The 18337-nt window shown below is 36.4% G+C and overlaps 1 protein-coding gene across 1 annotated transcript in view; it reads right to left on the reverse strand.

Moving 5' to 3' along the window:
- Positions 1–291: 291 nt before the first annotated feature.
- The window catches only part of LOC122798694 (zinc finger protein 836-like), a 173322-nt gene continuing 155276 nt past the window's right edge, over positions 292–18337 (reverse strand). Inside the window, exon 4 of the mRNA XM_044067790.1 lies at positions 292–1301. Within this exon, the coding sequence (XP_043923725.1) occupies positions 706–1301 (596 nt within the window). The 3' untranslated portion in view covers positions 292–705. The remainder of the gene's footprint in view (positions 1302–18337) is intronic.

Raw genomic sequence — 18337 nt, forward strand, 5'->3', positions numbered from 1 at the left:
TTCGCCTTAATTTGGGGAGCAATTGCTCTATCCTATGATGTTTTCTGAGTTAGAGTTTCTACACTAAATCCTTAATTTCACAAGTAGTCCATATCCTCTGTTTCTTTAACTTCTCCATTACTTATCCACTTTCCTGTTTTTCCTCTTTGTTTTCTTATTTTTTGTATTGTAAAGTTTTCCATGTCTGGATTCCTTTGCCTGTACTTCTCTTCAAATGTCTTTGGTGCTGTCTTTGTGGATTGATTAGTTTTGCTTTCTCCTTTGCATAAATATTACACCATATTGAATCTCTTTTTCTTTCTCATATCCATATTTCTTCTTCGGATGTCTCCTGATCCTCCAGTTTCTCCTTACTCTGGGGACTGGTTGTTCCATCATGTAACCCATGTTAAACTTTCTACACTAAATCCTTTACTTCACAAGTGTTCCATAACTTCAACTTGTATTTTTTAACTTCTACTTTACTAATTGCCTGTTCTACGTTAACCTGTGTGGATAATCTAATGATGTGCAAACCTCCCTCATCTGTAAACCCCTTATCACATGTAAAATATCTGTTCATTGTGGACTAACTCATGTTTTTCAATGCTGCTTTTCTTTATAAAACTCTTGTCACACATTATGCATTTAAAGGGTCCATCATAGACATACTGATGTTGTATCAGGTTATACTTCTGTGCAAATCTCCTTTCGCATATAGCACATTTATGTGGGTTTTTCCTCCACGTGGATAGATTGGTGTCTCTCCCTGTTATATTTTCTTGTAAAACTCTTATCGCATATGGAACATCTGAAGGGTTTTTGCCCAGCGTGGGTTTTCTGATGATTCATCCAAGTGTTCTTGTAGCTAAAACTCTTGTCACATGTGGTGCATTTATAAGGTTTTTGTCTAATGTGGATAAACTCATGGACTGCCAACCCCCTCTTATCTCTAAAGCATTTGTTACATATGCTACATTTATATGGTGTCTGTCCAATGTGGACTAACAGATGATGTAATACACTTCTTTTGTGCACGAAACTCTTATCACACACTTTACACTTAAATGGTTTCTCACCAGTAAGCCCATGTTGATACTGTATCATTGCATCATGAGTTTCCAGATTCATTTTTGTTTCAGTTTTACTGGTAATTTCATCATTATTTTCCACAGAGTTTTGAAGTTTATTTTGAACCTGTAACGGATCAGCTTGTGGGATAGGTAGTTTATTTGGCAACGCTTTACCATGATCAGAATTATGGTTTTTCTTACACGATGACAGTTGACTCTGAAACTCACTGAACTGTGCATTCCTGTGGACTTAAAAGAAAAATTAAAGTTAAAATACAATGATTCACTTTGAAGATTTAGTTTCTTAACTGAAGCAGTAAAATATGACTTGTCTGCCAGTATATACAACTGCAAGGCTTTTTAATTTCTGATTTTAGTAAACAATACATTTCTATTCCAAAAGAATTTCAGTTACACACGTCTCCCCCCACAAAAAGTTATGCCCTCTCTGTATATCAATAACGTTGTTTCAAAAATTGCTTTTTAACAATGCCAGCGGGAATGTCCTTTACTTCATTGGTGCATGTAAACTTGACAAGAAATAAAGTGTGATACTTTTCTATTTTGTATCTCTGTTTATTTTTCCTAGACAAATGTAAGAATTCCTCATATTCAGATTAAATCTTTATTTAAGGATACCACTGGTTCACATTAACATTTAAACAGTCCTCAGTATATACTAAAATGCCATGTTCAATACTGCAAAAATAAAATGATACTAACATGGACTATGGGATTACTCAAGCTGACTGCAAATGTTTTTAAACTCTCATCACTGCACAGAGAGAACACTCTTCCTAAAAGGGAATGACCCAGCTTGTTATATCAGAACTTGCCATGTTCCGATTTACTGCAAAAATTTTGTTACAATTCCTTTAGGTTTTTCTTTTACATTTTATTACAATTTAAGTAGAGCAGCAATACAAAAACATATTATGTAGAACACAACAAATGTGACTTTTCAACAGGTATTTAAACTTCTAATCCATGTTCATATTCAAGGTAAACAAATACACATAATTTTGAGGTTAACCCTAATAATGTACAGAAAAAGCAGGAAATGGAAACTAAAGTCACAACAACCGAAAATTAAAATAAAAAAAAAAACAGATTATACATAGAAAACTAGCAAATTTATAAATTAAATATAAACAAAAGAAAGATAATGTACATAAATTTACTACTTAAATACGCATCATATATATTAGTATCCAATACATTTTACTGAACTTTTTCAGAATGTCAGTATTATATCTGTTTAACAAATAATCTAGCTTAAATCAAAATTTGTAGTTAACGTTGTGGCCTCTTGGTGTCATTTCATTAGGGATATTATTTGGAGTACAGAAGGCAGATCATTGGCTCATAGCTTGAATCCCATGTGCTGATTGCCAGATTAAAATATTTCAAAAAAAAAAAAAAAAAAAGAAACTAGATTCTGTCATTTCACTATATCCGGTTATGTTTCTTTTTTCCTGTGACTGCCACCAAATACCAGAAATGTGGCTTCTGAGATAAGCAACTAAGCAATATTTTGAAAATCATTCCAGAATTTCTTTAAAGAAATCCAAATGTAAAACCTTACAAGAAAAAACTATTCTTACACTGTTGAAGGTACCGATGGAAAAATAAAACCTGGTAAAAGAACCTTCGGTAAACCACCACAGCAAAAATTCCAGTAGAATGTAGATAAAATAATGTAGCATTTATTACAAGAACAATAAAATGAAGTCCTTCCAAGTCTGATAAGCACTTTTGGCAACATGCCTTCAACAGATCGTAAAACTTAGGACTGGTATTTGCACTTTTAAAAAACAAATATCCAATAGAATTCAGATTTACAAAGAGTGGAATTTTTGTCATGGTGGTTTACCGAAGGTTCTTTTACCAAATGTAAAACCTTAAGTCAGCATTATATCTCAAATAAAAATGTCTTTCTTAAAATACACTAAACATATATGGCACAAAATGTTATATGCATGAATTTCCAGATATAAAAACTTTCCAAAATAAACGATACAGCAGGAAACTTTAATAAAACTGTTTTTTAATTACTTGTAAGAGAACAACGAATTGCAACATGATTACAGACAAGCAACGTGTTATATATATTATTGTTAAATAAAATGTATATGCAAGTGGACTGTAAAATGCTGAATTCAAGTACAGTCATAGCTTAGGATGGCTCTATTTTCCCTGAATATGGATACTTGGCAGTGTTTTACTAATAAAGTTCTGACCTACTGGATACACAAATGACCCTCTTTCTTAGTAGTGAACTCTGTTAGGGCATCTTATAACCACAAAATACCAATATAAAATGCATTCTTTCTCAGTTTCTCTTTTCTTGAATAACTTATTACAAAATGCATCCCACAGCATCTATAGGAAATGGAGAATATCTTATTGAGGCATTTTTATAAATATAATTCTTAAAAGTTTTTAAACAAATAGTAATTGGGTAATAAATAGAATACTGGAATAATTACCAGAGTGGACATTAATTTTTAATTACACAATCCAAATTAGGTGCTATATTTATTTCACAACAGTTCAATTTTTTTTATTTACAATATGTTCACTTGACTGTCTCAAGAAATAAACATTCACAAGAGAAAACATCAAAAGAGCTAACCTTGCCCAAGGTCTCCCCGTAGGCAAATGAGGGCTGACGGGAATAAAACCCTGTACCACAGGAAATACATCCCACAGCCTTAACCCTCTGTACCAACTGCCAGACAATATAAAATATCACCTTTTACCATTTTAATTTTATCTTTTTATTTCCATATTTATAACATATTTAGTGCTAACTTTTAAAGCTATCCATTTTTTGCTGTTTGCTAAGACTTTTATTAATCAGAATTTCTAAATCATATTCACAAATATTTGTAAATTAATGCGATCCAATATATCTTCAAAACGTAATTTAAATTTTATTACTGTATTATTGTTTAGATGAAATTTTACATCTCCTACCATGTTTTTCTAACCTTAAGGAATTAAAGATCATGTAAAGTTTAAAATTTCATGATTGTTACTCCAGTTTCATGTTCTAAAATATCTTGACTGTTTTTGTTTAATGAAACTATTACATCTAAATATACTGATTCACCCTTTTTCATTCTCAAGATATCTTTATTTAAATTTTCATATATTTTTATTATTTGAATGTCTCATTCATTAAACACTTTTACACTACAAAAGTAGTTTCTCCATTTTATTAATCATTTTATTTAATTCTTAGCCGGATATTTAGACTGGTAGGAAGGTTCATTCCAGCCGCTACTTAAACTCCCTAGTCAACAATACAGGGAAGGTACAACACATGAAAACTAAATTAAATCACATAAAAAGGATAACGCAGTGGTAATGAACATTTTAAATATTTACAACTGTAACATACCGTGCATGTACAATAAATTGTAACATTATTAGATACATACACACATTTTTAGTTTATTATAAAGAACTTAAGTTTGATCTCAGCTACTGTGGGAGATGCTGTTTATTGTACCAATATCTCTAAAGCATGTACATTTATCTTCTGTGATAAAGTCTTTGAACATAGTTTAGCAGGCTTGCAGTATTGGCTTCTTACTGCCAGAATAAGACAGTTTCAGCAGGCTGGTCTTACATTACTAAAAACATTCCTGCCAATGGATATTCCAACTGGTTGTCTTATGAGAGGTTGAACAATGTCATTATTTGTTCTAAAGTCACAGGTAGGGTTTAGGAGCTTTGAAGGCAGTTGGGGTATATAACTGTTATATTACTTTGAAAAGAAATGTAGACAGACACTGAGGGGGCCTTCTTGTAACAGGAAGATACTTTGGCTATTAAAGAAGCAGGCACTGGTGGATCATATGTTTTGCAAACGTGAAATAGCACAGTTTGACAATAGTTTGAAGTGAAGTAGTGCTTGTAGAACACCTTAATGAAAAAATGGGAAGGCATCACTCTAGACTAAATAAAAGTACATTTCTGTCCAACAGTTTTCTTGACTTGGTTACAGAATATTAAATCTACTGTCTTCTAAGCTTTAGCTGTTGTAGGACATTAATGACTGTTCCTATAGTGTGAGGCTTTAATGACCATATATAAAACATTTTAATGTATTCCATAGTACTTCATCCAGATTTCATTAAACATTCTAATTAATTAACAACCCTTTGAGTCCTTTTAACTGAAATACAATGAAATATACCAAGTGTAATTAATACTTGTTTTAATTTAAATATCAAGGCACTGTATGAAATTACAATAAAACATTGGAAAAAGACATAGGTTCATAGGTGTGTACTAGGCTAATGGCCCTGGAGCCTTTACAAACCTAGCCCATAGGATTACCCGGAAGTGCCACCCGACCTTAGTTCCCAGTGCCTCCGTCGAGTAGAGCCTCTGGAGTGATCCCTGGGGTATATTTTCTATTTCCCATTCACTCATCAAGGTTTTTCTTGAAGATGGCCAGTGAGGTGCTCTGATTGACATGTATGGGAAGTCTATTCCACAGCAAGGGCAGTCTATGGGTTATGAACCTGTCCCTCCAGCATGTTCTGTTGACTGTGGTAATGAGGCTGAGGTCACTGGAGTTTGTGGTACGGAGGGATTGGGATTTCTTTAGATGTAGCATTTCTAACAGAGCTGGATCAGACATGACTTTGTATGTCAAGCAGAGATCGCCTCTAAGTAGGCGATATGAGACAGAAAATAGTTGGGAGTTTTTTTTGAGTCTGTCCATCTAGGAAAAGTGTTTAAGGCCTAGGATCCTCTTTGTGAGGCACTTTTGTGGCCTCTCCAGTTGTTGCAGGTGTCTAGTGAGGTACATGCCAAATGGGGCATTATACTCTATGACTGGCCTAATAAGGGAAGAGTAGAGGGAGACAATGACCTCTTTCTTCCTGGATGCAAAACCCTTAGTAATGAAATGTGCCACATAAGACTTGGTGGTCAAAAGAGAAGTTGCTGTCAACCTGTGTTCCCAGATCTCTTATAACACCTTCTGTGTTCAGTGGACTACCATCGATGTGGTAATTCATGGGAACCGGGTTTTTCCCCAAAGGGGATGATAACATTTTTTGGCATTGAGCTTAAGGCCATGGTTCTGACACCAGTCGTTGGTCTCAGTGAGGCCTTTTTGTAGGATGTCAACATCACTTGGGGAGTTAATAATAGCTCCCAAATTGCAATCATCTACAAACTTTGTCATCCAGAGACCCCTTGTGTTGGCCTGGACTTCAGAGAAGTAGATACCAAAACAGGAGAGGACCCAGGACCGAACTCTGTGGGACTCCACTCATGACTGGTTGGCAGTCTGACTTGGAGTCCACTACTTTCACACTGTGGGTTCTGCAAGCCAGTTTGCAACCCTCCTAGTGATATAGGGGTTGATGCCTAGTTTTTCAATGATTCCTGAATGGGGAATGGTATCAAACGCCTTGGCCAGATCAAGGTAGGCTGTATAAACCACCTTGCCTTCATCCACATCTCTGGTGACTGACTCAAAGAAGTCGACCAAGTTGAGCAGGCAAAATCTACCCTTCACAAAACCAAACCATGTGGGATCCAGAGTTTGGAGATTCCCTATATCCTTGTTCATTAGGTCCATGATGATGTGTTCCATAGCTTTGCATATCAGACTCAGGCTAATGGTGCGATAGTTCCCACGGTCTGTAGTCGCTCCTCCTGTGTGGAGAGGGATGACTGTAGCAGTGCATCATTTGGTAGGGACAAAGTCTAAGGTGAGACTGTGGTTGAACAGGGCACACAGGTGAGGTACCAGTTCATGTAGAACACAGCCAGGGATACTGTCAGGTCCCATGGAAGCTATATTCTTGGCCTTGGAAAGTGCTGTTTTAACCGGTGCAGCAGTAATACTGGGTGCCTGGCAATCTACTGGTATTGTGATTGGTCCTTTTTGGGGGGGGGGGAGGGAGTGGGGTAAAGTTGGCACTGAATCTGTTGGCCAGTATATAGGCAATATCTGTTGGCTCGGTACAGGAGGTACCATTGTGCAGTAGCTCAGAGCAAATCTGGGTATTGTCATGGAGATTCTTTACATAACCATAGAAGGCCTTGTGGTTGTCTTTACTATCTGCTGCAATTCTGTTTTCAAAGCTAGCTTTAGAGGATTTGATGAGGGATCTCAACTTTTTGTTGAGGCTGATAAGGGAGTTTTTCCAGTCTTGGGACTTCACCTTATTCCACATCAGTTTCCTCCTCCTGTTGTAGAGTTTATGGTAGAGGACCACCAGATTGGCTTCCTTTTTTGGAGGAGAGTGTCTTGGTTCTATTTTGTATGGCAAGATCCATCCATTTGTGTATGTGTTTGTACAGTGCATTGGTGTAAGATTCAGCGGTTATGCAACTATTCTCCATTTGCATGGGTGCCATGAAGTTAGCCACCTCTGTTTTAGGAGCCCAAAGTTAGCTTTGGAGAAGTTTTTCATGGTGGTTACTTTTGCAGGGGGTGGAAGGGATGTGGATTTCCAGGGTGATTAGTTTGTGGTCGGATCTACCCAGGGAGGAATTGACTATTGGTGTAGAGCAACGGTTGCCCAGGTTAGTAATTACCAGGACAAGGATGTTGCTACCTCTAGTGAGGGTACGAATGAGCTGGTCCAGGGCATTTGAATTAATGAATTCCAGGAAACGTTGGGCAAGTGTATTGGTACATGAGTGGTTTTCCCAGTTAATGGAGTGGTCTTTGAAGTCGCCCAGTATGAGAGTGTTAGGTTGGACCCTAATATTCTCCAATGTGCTTAGGAATATGCAGTGTGAGTCTTGGGACATTGCTGGGGACCTACAGCAGGCTGAGACCTGAATCGCTGCCTTACCCAATGTTAGCTGCACCTGAAGTATCTCTGATGCATTATGTTGGGCTACCAGTCTGGAGGTGTGCGCATCCTTTATGAATATGGAAACAGCACTGCCTTTAGAGCTTCAGCCCAAGTTCTGGGGCTGAAAGGTATGGAATGAGTTATAGCCTGGTAGTACAGGGGTGCTTTCTGGTGCCTTGAACCAGGTCTCTGTTACAGCACAAATGTCGATGTTCTCCATTTTAATGAGTCCTTTGAGTGAGTACATTTTCAGATTTAGACTTCTAGCATTGAGCAGCATGACCCTCAGATTGCGTTTCTAGCTGTTACGGTGGTTAATTTGGTCTTTGGAACACCGCCTAGGAATATGGATATTAAATTTAATGAAATAAAAAAATGCCATCTATTTCTAGTTTGTGATCAGATTATTATATAAATGTATAGAATCTATAAGAGCATTTTAAAATCTTTAAAATTTAAATTGTGTTCATTTTTTCAAAGCTTTTGTAGATTCTGAAACTATGAGCTGTTTTAATGCAGTAGAATATTTTTATCCAAAACACACTTACAATGCCCCACTACACAACTGTGCATGTTATCTAGTAGCTTATTTGGTATATTTTACCACTTTTCCTTCCAATCATGATACATTACCTAAACTGTAAATTCTATTGCGAGATTCCAATATTCTCACTGCAAACACCCCGTTATCATTAAATATGGATGAACAGGACAAACAACTGACCAGGAAGCCAAAGACCACAGCAAATGAATCCAACAATGGTAGAAACCACTCCAGTTCATAGCGGTTGTGGAGAAAAACAATCCTTCATTGGCAAAACTACTGTAATTCACAGTTAAGTGCTTTCGTCTAAATATAGACTTGTTCAGAACCATCTAAACTCTGAATTTAAAAGTTCTGAGAACTTTTTTTTGTATATACAGATGTTGTTATAGGCCTCAAATGATATTTTCTCAGATTTTTTTTTTCAAGAACAGTTACACTTCCTAAAAGGGAATGGGCATGATGCATCATACTTGAAATAAATTTAAACCTTCCTCTAGCAAACAATCTTCTTGAAACAAATAAAGGCCTTTCTTTTTTTGATTACTGTTCAATTACTGTTCATTCCACTGTAGTTAAAATATAAATATAACTGCCATCATTTACTCCCCAGTTGAAATAAAGAACACTGAAACATTCAGCTAGAATCAAATAAATGGCCCCAAACTGAAATTGAATGGATAAGAAAAAAACATAAATGCTGCAATCCATGAAATTAAATATGAATTTACAGAATCCTTATGAAACTATATACAGTAAAAACTTATTCTTTCCTTGAAATCCATATGATTCCAAGTTTATTTAGGAGTGTCCCTAACCAGACTACCTCCATATCAATAAAGATGCACCTAAAGTCATAACAGTAGTTGCTAAAATTATAAGGTAAAACAAATAAAAAAAATAAAATGTATTCGGGCTTAAAATATTGAAATAATTTCATATTTTGGAAAAGAAAAAGTTAAAGTGTTAATTAAATATCAAATATTAAAATATGCACAATGAAGTTCTGTTTCATACAACCCTTTATCAGACTTTTACCGAAAAATAACCTGATTCAAAGTTAAACTCAGAGGTCTGACTGACAACTGAAATTTATATCTGAGCCTAACTTTACAATTGCAGTTACTACATTATCAATAACACAAGCATTCAATATCAGAATTTGAAATAGAGTTCAGTGAGGAGTGCATACCTATAAATTCCATTTAAATACGATTCTGAAAACAAATAAAAAGTTAATATAAATGCTTTTTATCTTGCTGGGTTGGTAATATAACATACATACAAGACAAGACAAAACAAAACAAAACCGAGGGGGACTAGCAGAATACCTTTAATCTATGATTCATTCCAATTAAAACCTAAATATAGTTATGTAAGTGGATGACCTTTATGAGTCTAAGAAGGACATTATACCACTACATCAAAAACTCCAGACAAGTTTCTCCAAATTGTGGCAATGGACCCATAATAACAAACTGCTATTCGGCTCACTTAAATCCACCGTCATGAGTTTCAGTATCTTCTTAAGCTTTTTTTTGAAAGAGACTACAAATTTAGCTAACATGCTAATTTCTGAGTTCCCACCTTTGTTCTTTTTGGTTCATGCTCAGATCAGAAGAAGACATCAATAACTATTTAGCAAGGAATGTTAGAACAGAATACCAACATAAGGAGCACTTCTAACACCATATCCTCACATAGGAAGAATGGAACTTTCAAATGTGGGGCATGCAGACAATGCAAGTTCCTGTTAAATGCTGACAAAATATTTATTCCTGCTAGGTAACACTACTGGTATAGTTTATCTTGGTATTTGCACTTCTTGTAATGGTTTCTATGTGGGTAAAACCACTAATATATGAACATACATATGAAATTGAAAGAAAGAAAAATACTAATGCTTTCTACAAACACTCTCTAATCTGTGACAAGATGTGTATAAAATTTTTCATCTTAGAAAGAGTCACCAATGACCAACCTATTTGGAAACTAGAGAGTTAACTTGGCAAATCAAACTAGATGCTTCAAGGAGTCCTGGCATGAATGAAAGCATTAGCATTAATAGTATATTGAAAATGAGAAGGAACAAGCTTTAAATTTCTTCATCTCATATGTACAAGTGCACAAATTTACAATTTTAGAAATAGTTGGGCTATTTGAATTTAGTAGTTTTTAATAAAAGAAGGATTAATAATATACAATTAATTTAAATAAGAATTAATTATTAATATTAGGAACAATATAATGAATTCAGTACATATTGCTCTGTAGTACAGTGGGTAACAAACTCTATCCCAACAGCAATTATAGTGGGCACCTTTTCTGTTTTTTGAAACAACATGATATTTAGTATTTTTAGTATTTTTTATAGTTACAAGTTATGTTATTGTCACTTTTTATTGATGTTTTTTAAATGTTTAGTTTTTATGTTTAGACAAACTTGTAACTTCAAGATTGTTTAGTAGAATATGCTAACTTGAATGAATTTACAAAAAGATTTAGGTTTTAATAATATTTGAATTTTATGTCTGTTAGGCATTTTGTCTTGTTTAATATTTTACTTGCAGCACACTTGTTGTAAAATAAGAAGAATTTCATTAGTAACATTGCACGTTTGCACTTTAAAAAGTAGATTGAATTATCTTAATGATGCACTTAATTGTGCAATTGGCCGATTAACTAGTGTATAAAAACAGTATGGCCTCATTTGAAATTTAACCTTGAAAAAGCCTGGAACTGTCCAGGCGAAAGCGCTTGGTGTTTTGTGAATAAAAGCTTGTGGTGGAACTACTTGGACTGTTTTGTACCATCTTTGGAAGAAATTCAACATTTAAACAGCTGACTTTGTATCTGTTCTGCTTGGTTTACCAGCTTTCTGGTGAGCTTTTCCTGGTTTTGTTCTATCTTCTTAAGCTTCCCAAAAACTATCCGTTAGCATCTTGCACATGGAAGGAAGTCTTCTCATTGCAAAAGAGCAAAGACACCTGGGAATATTGTGACATCCTTCAATCATCTTAACTAAACATACAGATATTATTAATAAAATACTCAAACTAAATCTTTTCTACAAAATATCACACCTCCTTATTCCAATCTCATGTAAATCCCTAACAAGAAACATCTTTAACCCCAAAACTGAATATGGATTGCCACTGCTGACTTACTTCTCTAGCATAAATATCCACAAAATCCAAGCCCCTGTAAACAAAATCCACATATTTGTTCTACTTACTAACACACAAACTCATCATTGGCAACTGCATGAGGGATTAAAATGGCTATCAGTCAATAAAAGAACAACAGTACTTTTTAGCTCACAAATCTACAAAATATCACAAATGGGTCAATGCCCCAGCCCCAGGGGGCAAAATTACACGACAAACTACAAAACTATTCATTAAGGAATGATGAAGAAAATGTGCTATCCAAGCTAGCTCCTGTAACTTGGAATCACAGTCTACCCACAATGCATCTGGAATCCAAATCAAACAATTCATATCTAAACTTAAGCATTTACTGACTGAATCTAATGAAAAGGACTAATCTTGACTGCATAAGCTCTAGTCACTCACATATTCTGTAATGTTCAAACCGTTAACTGTACATTTGCCTACTTCTGCAAAGTACTGTATTTTTCCTTTAATATTGTGTTCTGTTTTTAGTGCATTAATAGTCTGTATAACAATTAATGTTTTAACCGCACGCATGTTACTACTTGTGCTTATTTGGACTGAGTCATGGATGAAAAGGGTTTGTTGATCAGCACCTTTACCCAGTAATTACAATTAAATAAATAAAACATTCTAGCTCTTTCCTAGTTTATTAATCTCTCTATGAATTGTAATCATAAATGAGGCAGCTAAAAGTTATAAAATAAATGTATCATTTAAAAATATACAAAGCACTTGAATCTAATGTAGACCTTCAGATATCAAGAAATTAAAACATCTTTACCAGAAAAGGTAACTACAGAAGATAACTGTAATCACAAACCAAACCAAAATTAATTCAATAAATTTATACAGTAATAATTCTACTTGTCATTCTGACTCTTATTATACCAATATTGTCTCATTTCATCTCATATTTGATTATATCATAAACAGAGGGGAATATATACTGTAGTGAATATTCTGCTTATGGGAACTATATACTGTAGCAATTATTCTGTTTATAAGCTTGGGTGGGTCTTTCTTGTAGTTTTTACAAAATGGTTAGCCTCTGTTTGGCTGTTATATGGGATATTTTGCATGCATCCTAATGTTTACAGACATCAGGCTTGAACTTAAGCTCTCTGTTTCTTAAGTACAGCCAAACAATTTATGCTGTACTAACAAGATTACAAAAAGTGCGAAACACAGCATGTCTGCAGCAGTTTAGACTTGGCTTTATTGGCCTGAAAGTACTCAGAAAAATTTAAAATAAAATACCATAGGAAAGCAGAAATTGAAACACTGGTTAAGCCCTTAAAGAGCCATTTGCATTTACCCACGTGTGTACTAAAAATTATATATATATATATATATATATATATATATATATATATATATATATATATATATATATATGTATATATATATATATATATATATATATATATATATATATATATATATATATATATATATATATATATATATGGTTCCCTATCAGAAGCCTGAAACACTATAAGCTTGAAAATCAAAATCCTGAAACCAAAAGCCTGAAAATTCAAAATCCCGAAAACCCAAAATCCTGAAACTCAAAATCCTGAAAACACAAAATGGACATACTGACGTCATTGTGGCTTTGCTATCTTTAGCCCTGTGGTGTTAGGTCATGCGTTGGGTTCAGGTGAGTGTGCGGTTGGTTTTATGTTAGGGTTAGGCGGTTTAAGTGAGTTAGGGTTAGCTTAGGTTAGGCATGTATGCAATAGTGACAAATATTGGGGTTAGGGGCGGTTTAAGTGAGTTAGGGTGCGGGTCAGGTGAGTGTGCGATATTGACGGACCTTAGGGTTAGGGTTAGGGTCAGGGTCAGTTGGTAGATATTAGAGTCTTTATAGTGACATATTAGCATTATTTGTGTTTTCAGGATTTTGAGTTTCAGGTTTTCGGATTTTGAATTTTCAGGCTTTTGGTTTCAGGATTTTGATTTTCAAGCTTATAGTGTTTCTTCTGATATAGGGATATATATATATATATATATATATATATATATATAAATATATATATATATAAACCAAAAAAAAAGACAAACTGCTTTTGCAGGGGCTTAGCCCTGCACCCCACCACCCCCACTTAAATATACCAACTCCAAGATCACGCTACAGTGGGGAAATGGGAAATCTCCAGTCTTGCGTTGTATGCGGAAGCGCAAAACAGGAGATCTCATTTCCTGTCAACACCGCAAAAAAAATAAAACATTACGTACACACAGACCGTACAAGAATCCTTGCCTCTGTGTGCACGCAATGTATTAAGGTAAGTAAACTCTTATTTTTAAATATTACACATATTCGATTTACTGATATCTCGACCATATGGTCTCGACCATATGAAATTCAAGATTTCAGTAATTCGATTATGTGAAGTGTTCCTATATATATATATATATATATATATATATATATATATATATATATATATATATATATATATATAATCTATATGGATCTCTATCAGATTATGGAAATTTCATTTGACAGAAACCCATTTGACTGCGACCATATATATCTATCTATATATAAAACCTATATGGATCTCTATCAGATTACGGAAATTTCATTTGATGGAAACCCATTTGACTGTGACCATAAAAGCTGAAATTTCAAAATACTGAAAAGTTGCTTGACTGAAACCCATAATACTGAAATGTTACAATGCTAAATTTCAACATACTCAATTGTAAACTGGACGATATAAAACCAGACTACGTGGGGGGCTACACACCCCACACCCCCCAATGTGGGGGGGTGCCCTCCACCCCTTGCTAACTATATATACTAACTCTAGGATCGCACTACAGTGGGGAAAAGGGCATAGTAGTGGCAGCGTGTAGACTACTGTGAGGTAAGTGAAAGGTATATGCCCTTTTCCCCACTGTAGTGTGATCCTGGAGCTAGTATATATAGTTAGGGGGTGTGGGGGGCTCAACCAGTTTACAATTGTTGGTATATTGCCAAGCTAGAAAGGCATTATTGCCTGAATTGGAAACACCTGCATGCATCTATGTACAGTATAATCAAGTTGTTACTGGATGCTGTTTAGAACACAAACAATATAAAAGAAAAATAGCCAACAGCTAATAAAATTAAAAAATGAGAAATGGCAAGCATAAATATAAAGCAAATAGCATGCAGCAAATCTATTTCACAATTAGCCTGCTAATTTTAGTAAATGCTGATAGGCTTGTCATACAAGTAGACTCTGTCTTGCTATAGCAAAGTCCTTACCATTCCCCATTTAAGGTCAATATCGTTTAAATGAAGAATTGTAAAACACAAGAGCTGATGGCGTACCTCAAGAGATATATATTCCCAATGGAAAGAAAACACTGCACCATCTAGAAACTACTGTGAGTTTTTTTTTTTAAAGTTTAACTCACTCCTTGGAAAATATTGTACCCCATATTTTGTAAGTGAAATTTAAATTTTATTCTATTAAGAACAACTTCCTTACTCTGTAGATAATTTACAGCTCTATCACATCTGGCAGTGCACAGTAATAATCAATATTTATTAAATGAAACCGCTACTCTCTTAAGTCAATCTAGACTGCATGACTTTACAACAAAGACAATGACTGTCTTAGGATCATAGGAGATTACAGGCTATCGGCCCAGAGGTCATTTTAAGTCTAGGCGTTTCCACCCAATGTAATAATGTGGAGGTATTAGTCAATACCCAAGACTGAATTTACTGATGACTGCCCATGTCAAGGAGGGTTGTGGGCACTATCACCAGTAAGAATTTACAGTGCCCTATCCATTCATCCAGGTTCCTCTTGAACAGTGTCATATAGGTGCTCTGTTTCACAACAAAGTTTAATTTCCTCCTAAATGCATTACCACAGTTTTGTTGTGTGTTTTATTTGTAACAATTTCTCTCTTCTTTTTTTTTTTTTTTAATTCTTTACATTAGAGTGTACAGAGGAAGAGGTAGGTAAAGACATGGAATTGTCAGAGAGATGAAGAAAGTAGACAGAAGTACAAGGAAATGTAGTGTAGGAAAGTAAATACTGTGGGAAGAAATAGCCAGGGGATTGTTAAGGCTAGGCTTGTATTGGCCCTAGGGCCGATGGCCTAGTACCAACCTATGAACCTATGAAATGAGGCATATGGTGAAGAGAGAGGTGGCTAAGGGATAAGGTGTATGGAGAGTTGTATGAAAGTTTGGACACTAAACAGGGAGGAAAGGACCTGTACCGATTGGCTAGACAGAGGGATCGAGCTGGGGAAGATGTGCAGCAGAACGATGGCAACGTACTCACAAGCGAGGACAGTGCGATGAGATGGAAAGAGTACTCCGAGGGGCTGACGAATGTAGAGAATGAGAGAGAGAAGGTCGGATGCGGCGCAGTGGTGCAGCGGTTAATGCTGTCGCCTCACAGCAAGAGGTTCTCTGGTTCGATTCTCGGCTGGGGTACCTTCTGTGTGGAGTTAGCATGTTCTCCCTGCGTTCGCGTGGGTTTCCTCTGGGTACTCCGGTTTCCTCCCACATTCTAAAGACATGCTTCTGGAGCATTTCTCCCGGACCTCCGCTGAAAACAGGATCTGTGGAACCTAGTCGGACTTTCCCGGTCAACAAATGTTAAATAAATAAATAAATAAAGTGGGGATAGTGAATCAGGAAGTGCAAAGGATTAGCAAGGAAGAAGTAAGGATAGCTATAGACAGGATGAAGAATGGAAAGGCTGTTGGTCCACATGACAAACGTGTGGAAGCACGGAGATGTTTAGGATAGACGGCAGTGGGGTTTTCAAACCAGATTAATTTAACAGAATCTTGGAAAGTGAAAGGAGGAGTGGAGAATTGTATTGGTACCAATTTTTAAAAATTATGTTCAGAGCTGTAGTAACCACAGAGGGATAAAACTGATAAGCCACACCATGAAGCTATGGGAAACAGCAGTGGAAGCTAGGTTAAAAAGGGAGACGATTATTAGTGAGTAGCGGTATGGTTTCATGTCAGGAAAGAGCACTACACATGCTACATTTGCTCTGGGGGTGTTGATAGAGAACTATAGAGAAGGTCAGAAGGAGTTGCATTGTGTCTTTGTGGGCTTAGAGAAAGCATATGACAGGGTGCCTAGAGAGGAGTTATGGTATTGTATGAAGAAGTCATGAGTGGCAGAGAAGAATGGTATAGGATATGTATGAGGGCAGTGTGACAGTGGTGAGGTCTGTGGTAGGAGAGACAGATGCGTTCAAGGCGGAGAGTGGGATTACATCAAGGATCAGCTCTGAGCCCTTTCTTATTTGCCATGGTGATGGACAGGTTGACAGACTAGATCAGAAAGGAGCCCCCATGGACTATGACATTTGCTGATGACACTGATTTGTAGTGAGTAGGAAAAGGGTAGAAGAGACCCTGGAGAGGTACAGATATGCTACAGAGAGGAGAGGAATGAAGGTCAGCAGGACTAAGACAAAATGTGTGTGTGTGAATACGAGGGAGCTCAGAAGAATGGTGAGGATGCAGGCAGTAGAGTTGGGGAAGGTGGATGAGTTTGAATACTTGGGATCAACAGTACAGAGTAATGGTAAGTGTGGAAGAAGGTGAAGACGAGAGTGCAACCAGGGTGGAGAAGACGGTCAGGAGTGATGTGCAACAGACTAGAACCAGTAAGAGTGAAAGGGAAGGTCTACAAGATGGTAGTGAGAAAAGCTACGTTATATGGGTTGGAGACAGTGGCACTGATGAAAAGACAGGAGTCTGAGCTGGAGGTGGCAGAGTTAAAGATGTCAAGATTTACATTAGGTGTGGCGAGGATGGACTGGATTAGAAAGGAGTACATTAGAGGGTGAGCTGAGGCTGGATAGTTTGGAGACAAAGCCAGAGAGGCGAGATTGTGTCAGTTTGGACTTGTGCTGAGGAGGGATGCTGGGTATAATGGGAGAAGGATGCTAAGGATGGAGCTGCCAGATAACAGGAAAAAAGGAAGGCCTAAGATGAGGTTTATGGATGTGAGGACATGCAGGTGTGGTTGGTGTGACAAAGCAGGATGCAGAGGACAGGAAGAAATGGCAACAGATGATCTGCTGCAGCAACCCCAATGGGAGCAGCCAAAAGAAAAAGAAAACTTGGTTTTAAAAATAATACACAAACAAAAAACACTATATATAAGTAGGTCCACAGCTGATCAATACATCAAGGTTTTACATAACAACAAATAAATACTTGCTTAAAAAACTAAGTTTAAGCAAAGATTTATATGAATGTGTAAAATTAGAAGCTCCCGTCTTTCCTTTCCATGCATTCCTGAAGGTGTTCATAGAATGCGTTTATAAAGGATTCTGCGGTCTGGGCCGTATTTTCCACAGTAAGTAATTAGGGACCTGGGGACCCAAGTTGATAGCAATCTCTCATTTGACAACCACGTGGCCAAAGTGGTTAGAAAAACATTTTATATAGCCCACCTAATCATGAAGGGATTCACATCTAGATCAGGGGAGGTCATCGTGCCTCTTTACTCATCCCTCATCAGGCCCATAATTGAGTACAATGCCCCTTTTGGGATGTACCTTACCAGACACCTGCAGCAACTAGAAAGACCCCAAAAGTACCTCACCAAGAGGATCAAAGGGCTCAAACAGATGCCATATGCTACCCGATTAAAGAAACTCCAGCTCTACTCAGTGGCATACCACCTGTTCAGAGGCAATCTGTGCCTGACGTATAAAGCCATGTCCAACCCGGATT

Source organism: Protopterus annectens, chromosome 3.part1, assembly GCF_019279795.1.
Source record: "Protopterus annectens isolate FY-2018-M chromosome 3.part1, PAN1.0, whole genome shotgun sequence".
Classification (NCBI taxonomy): domain Eukaryota; kingdom Metazoa; phylum Chordata; order Ceratodontiformes; family Protopteridae; genus Protopterus; species Protopterus annectens.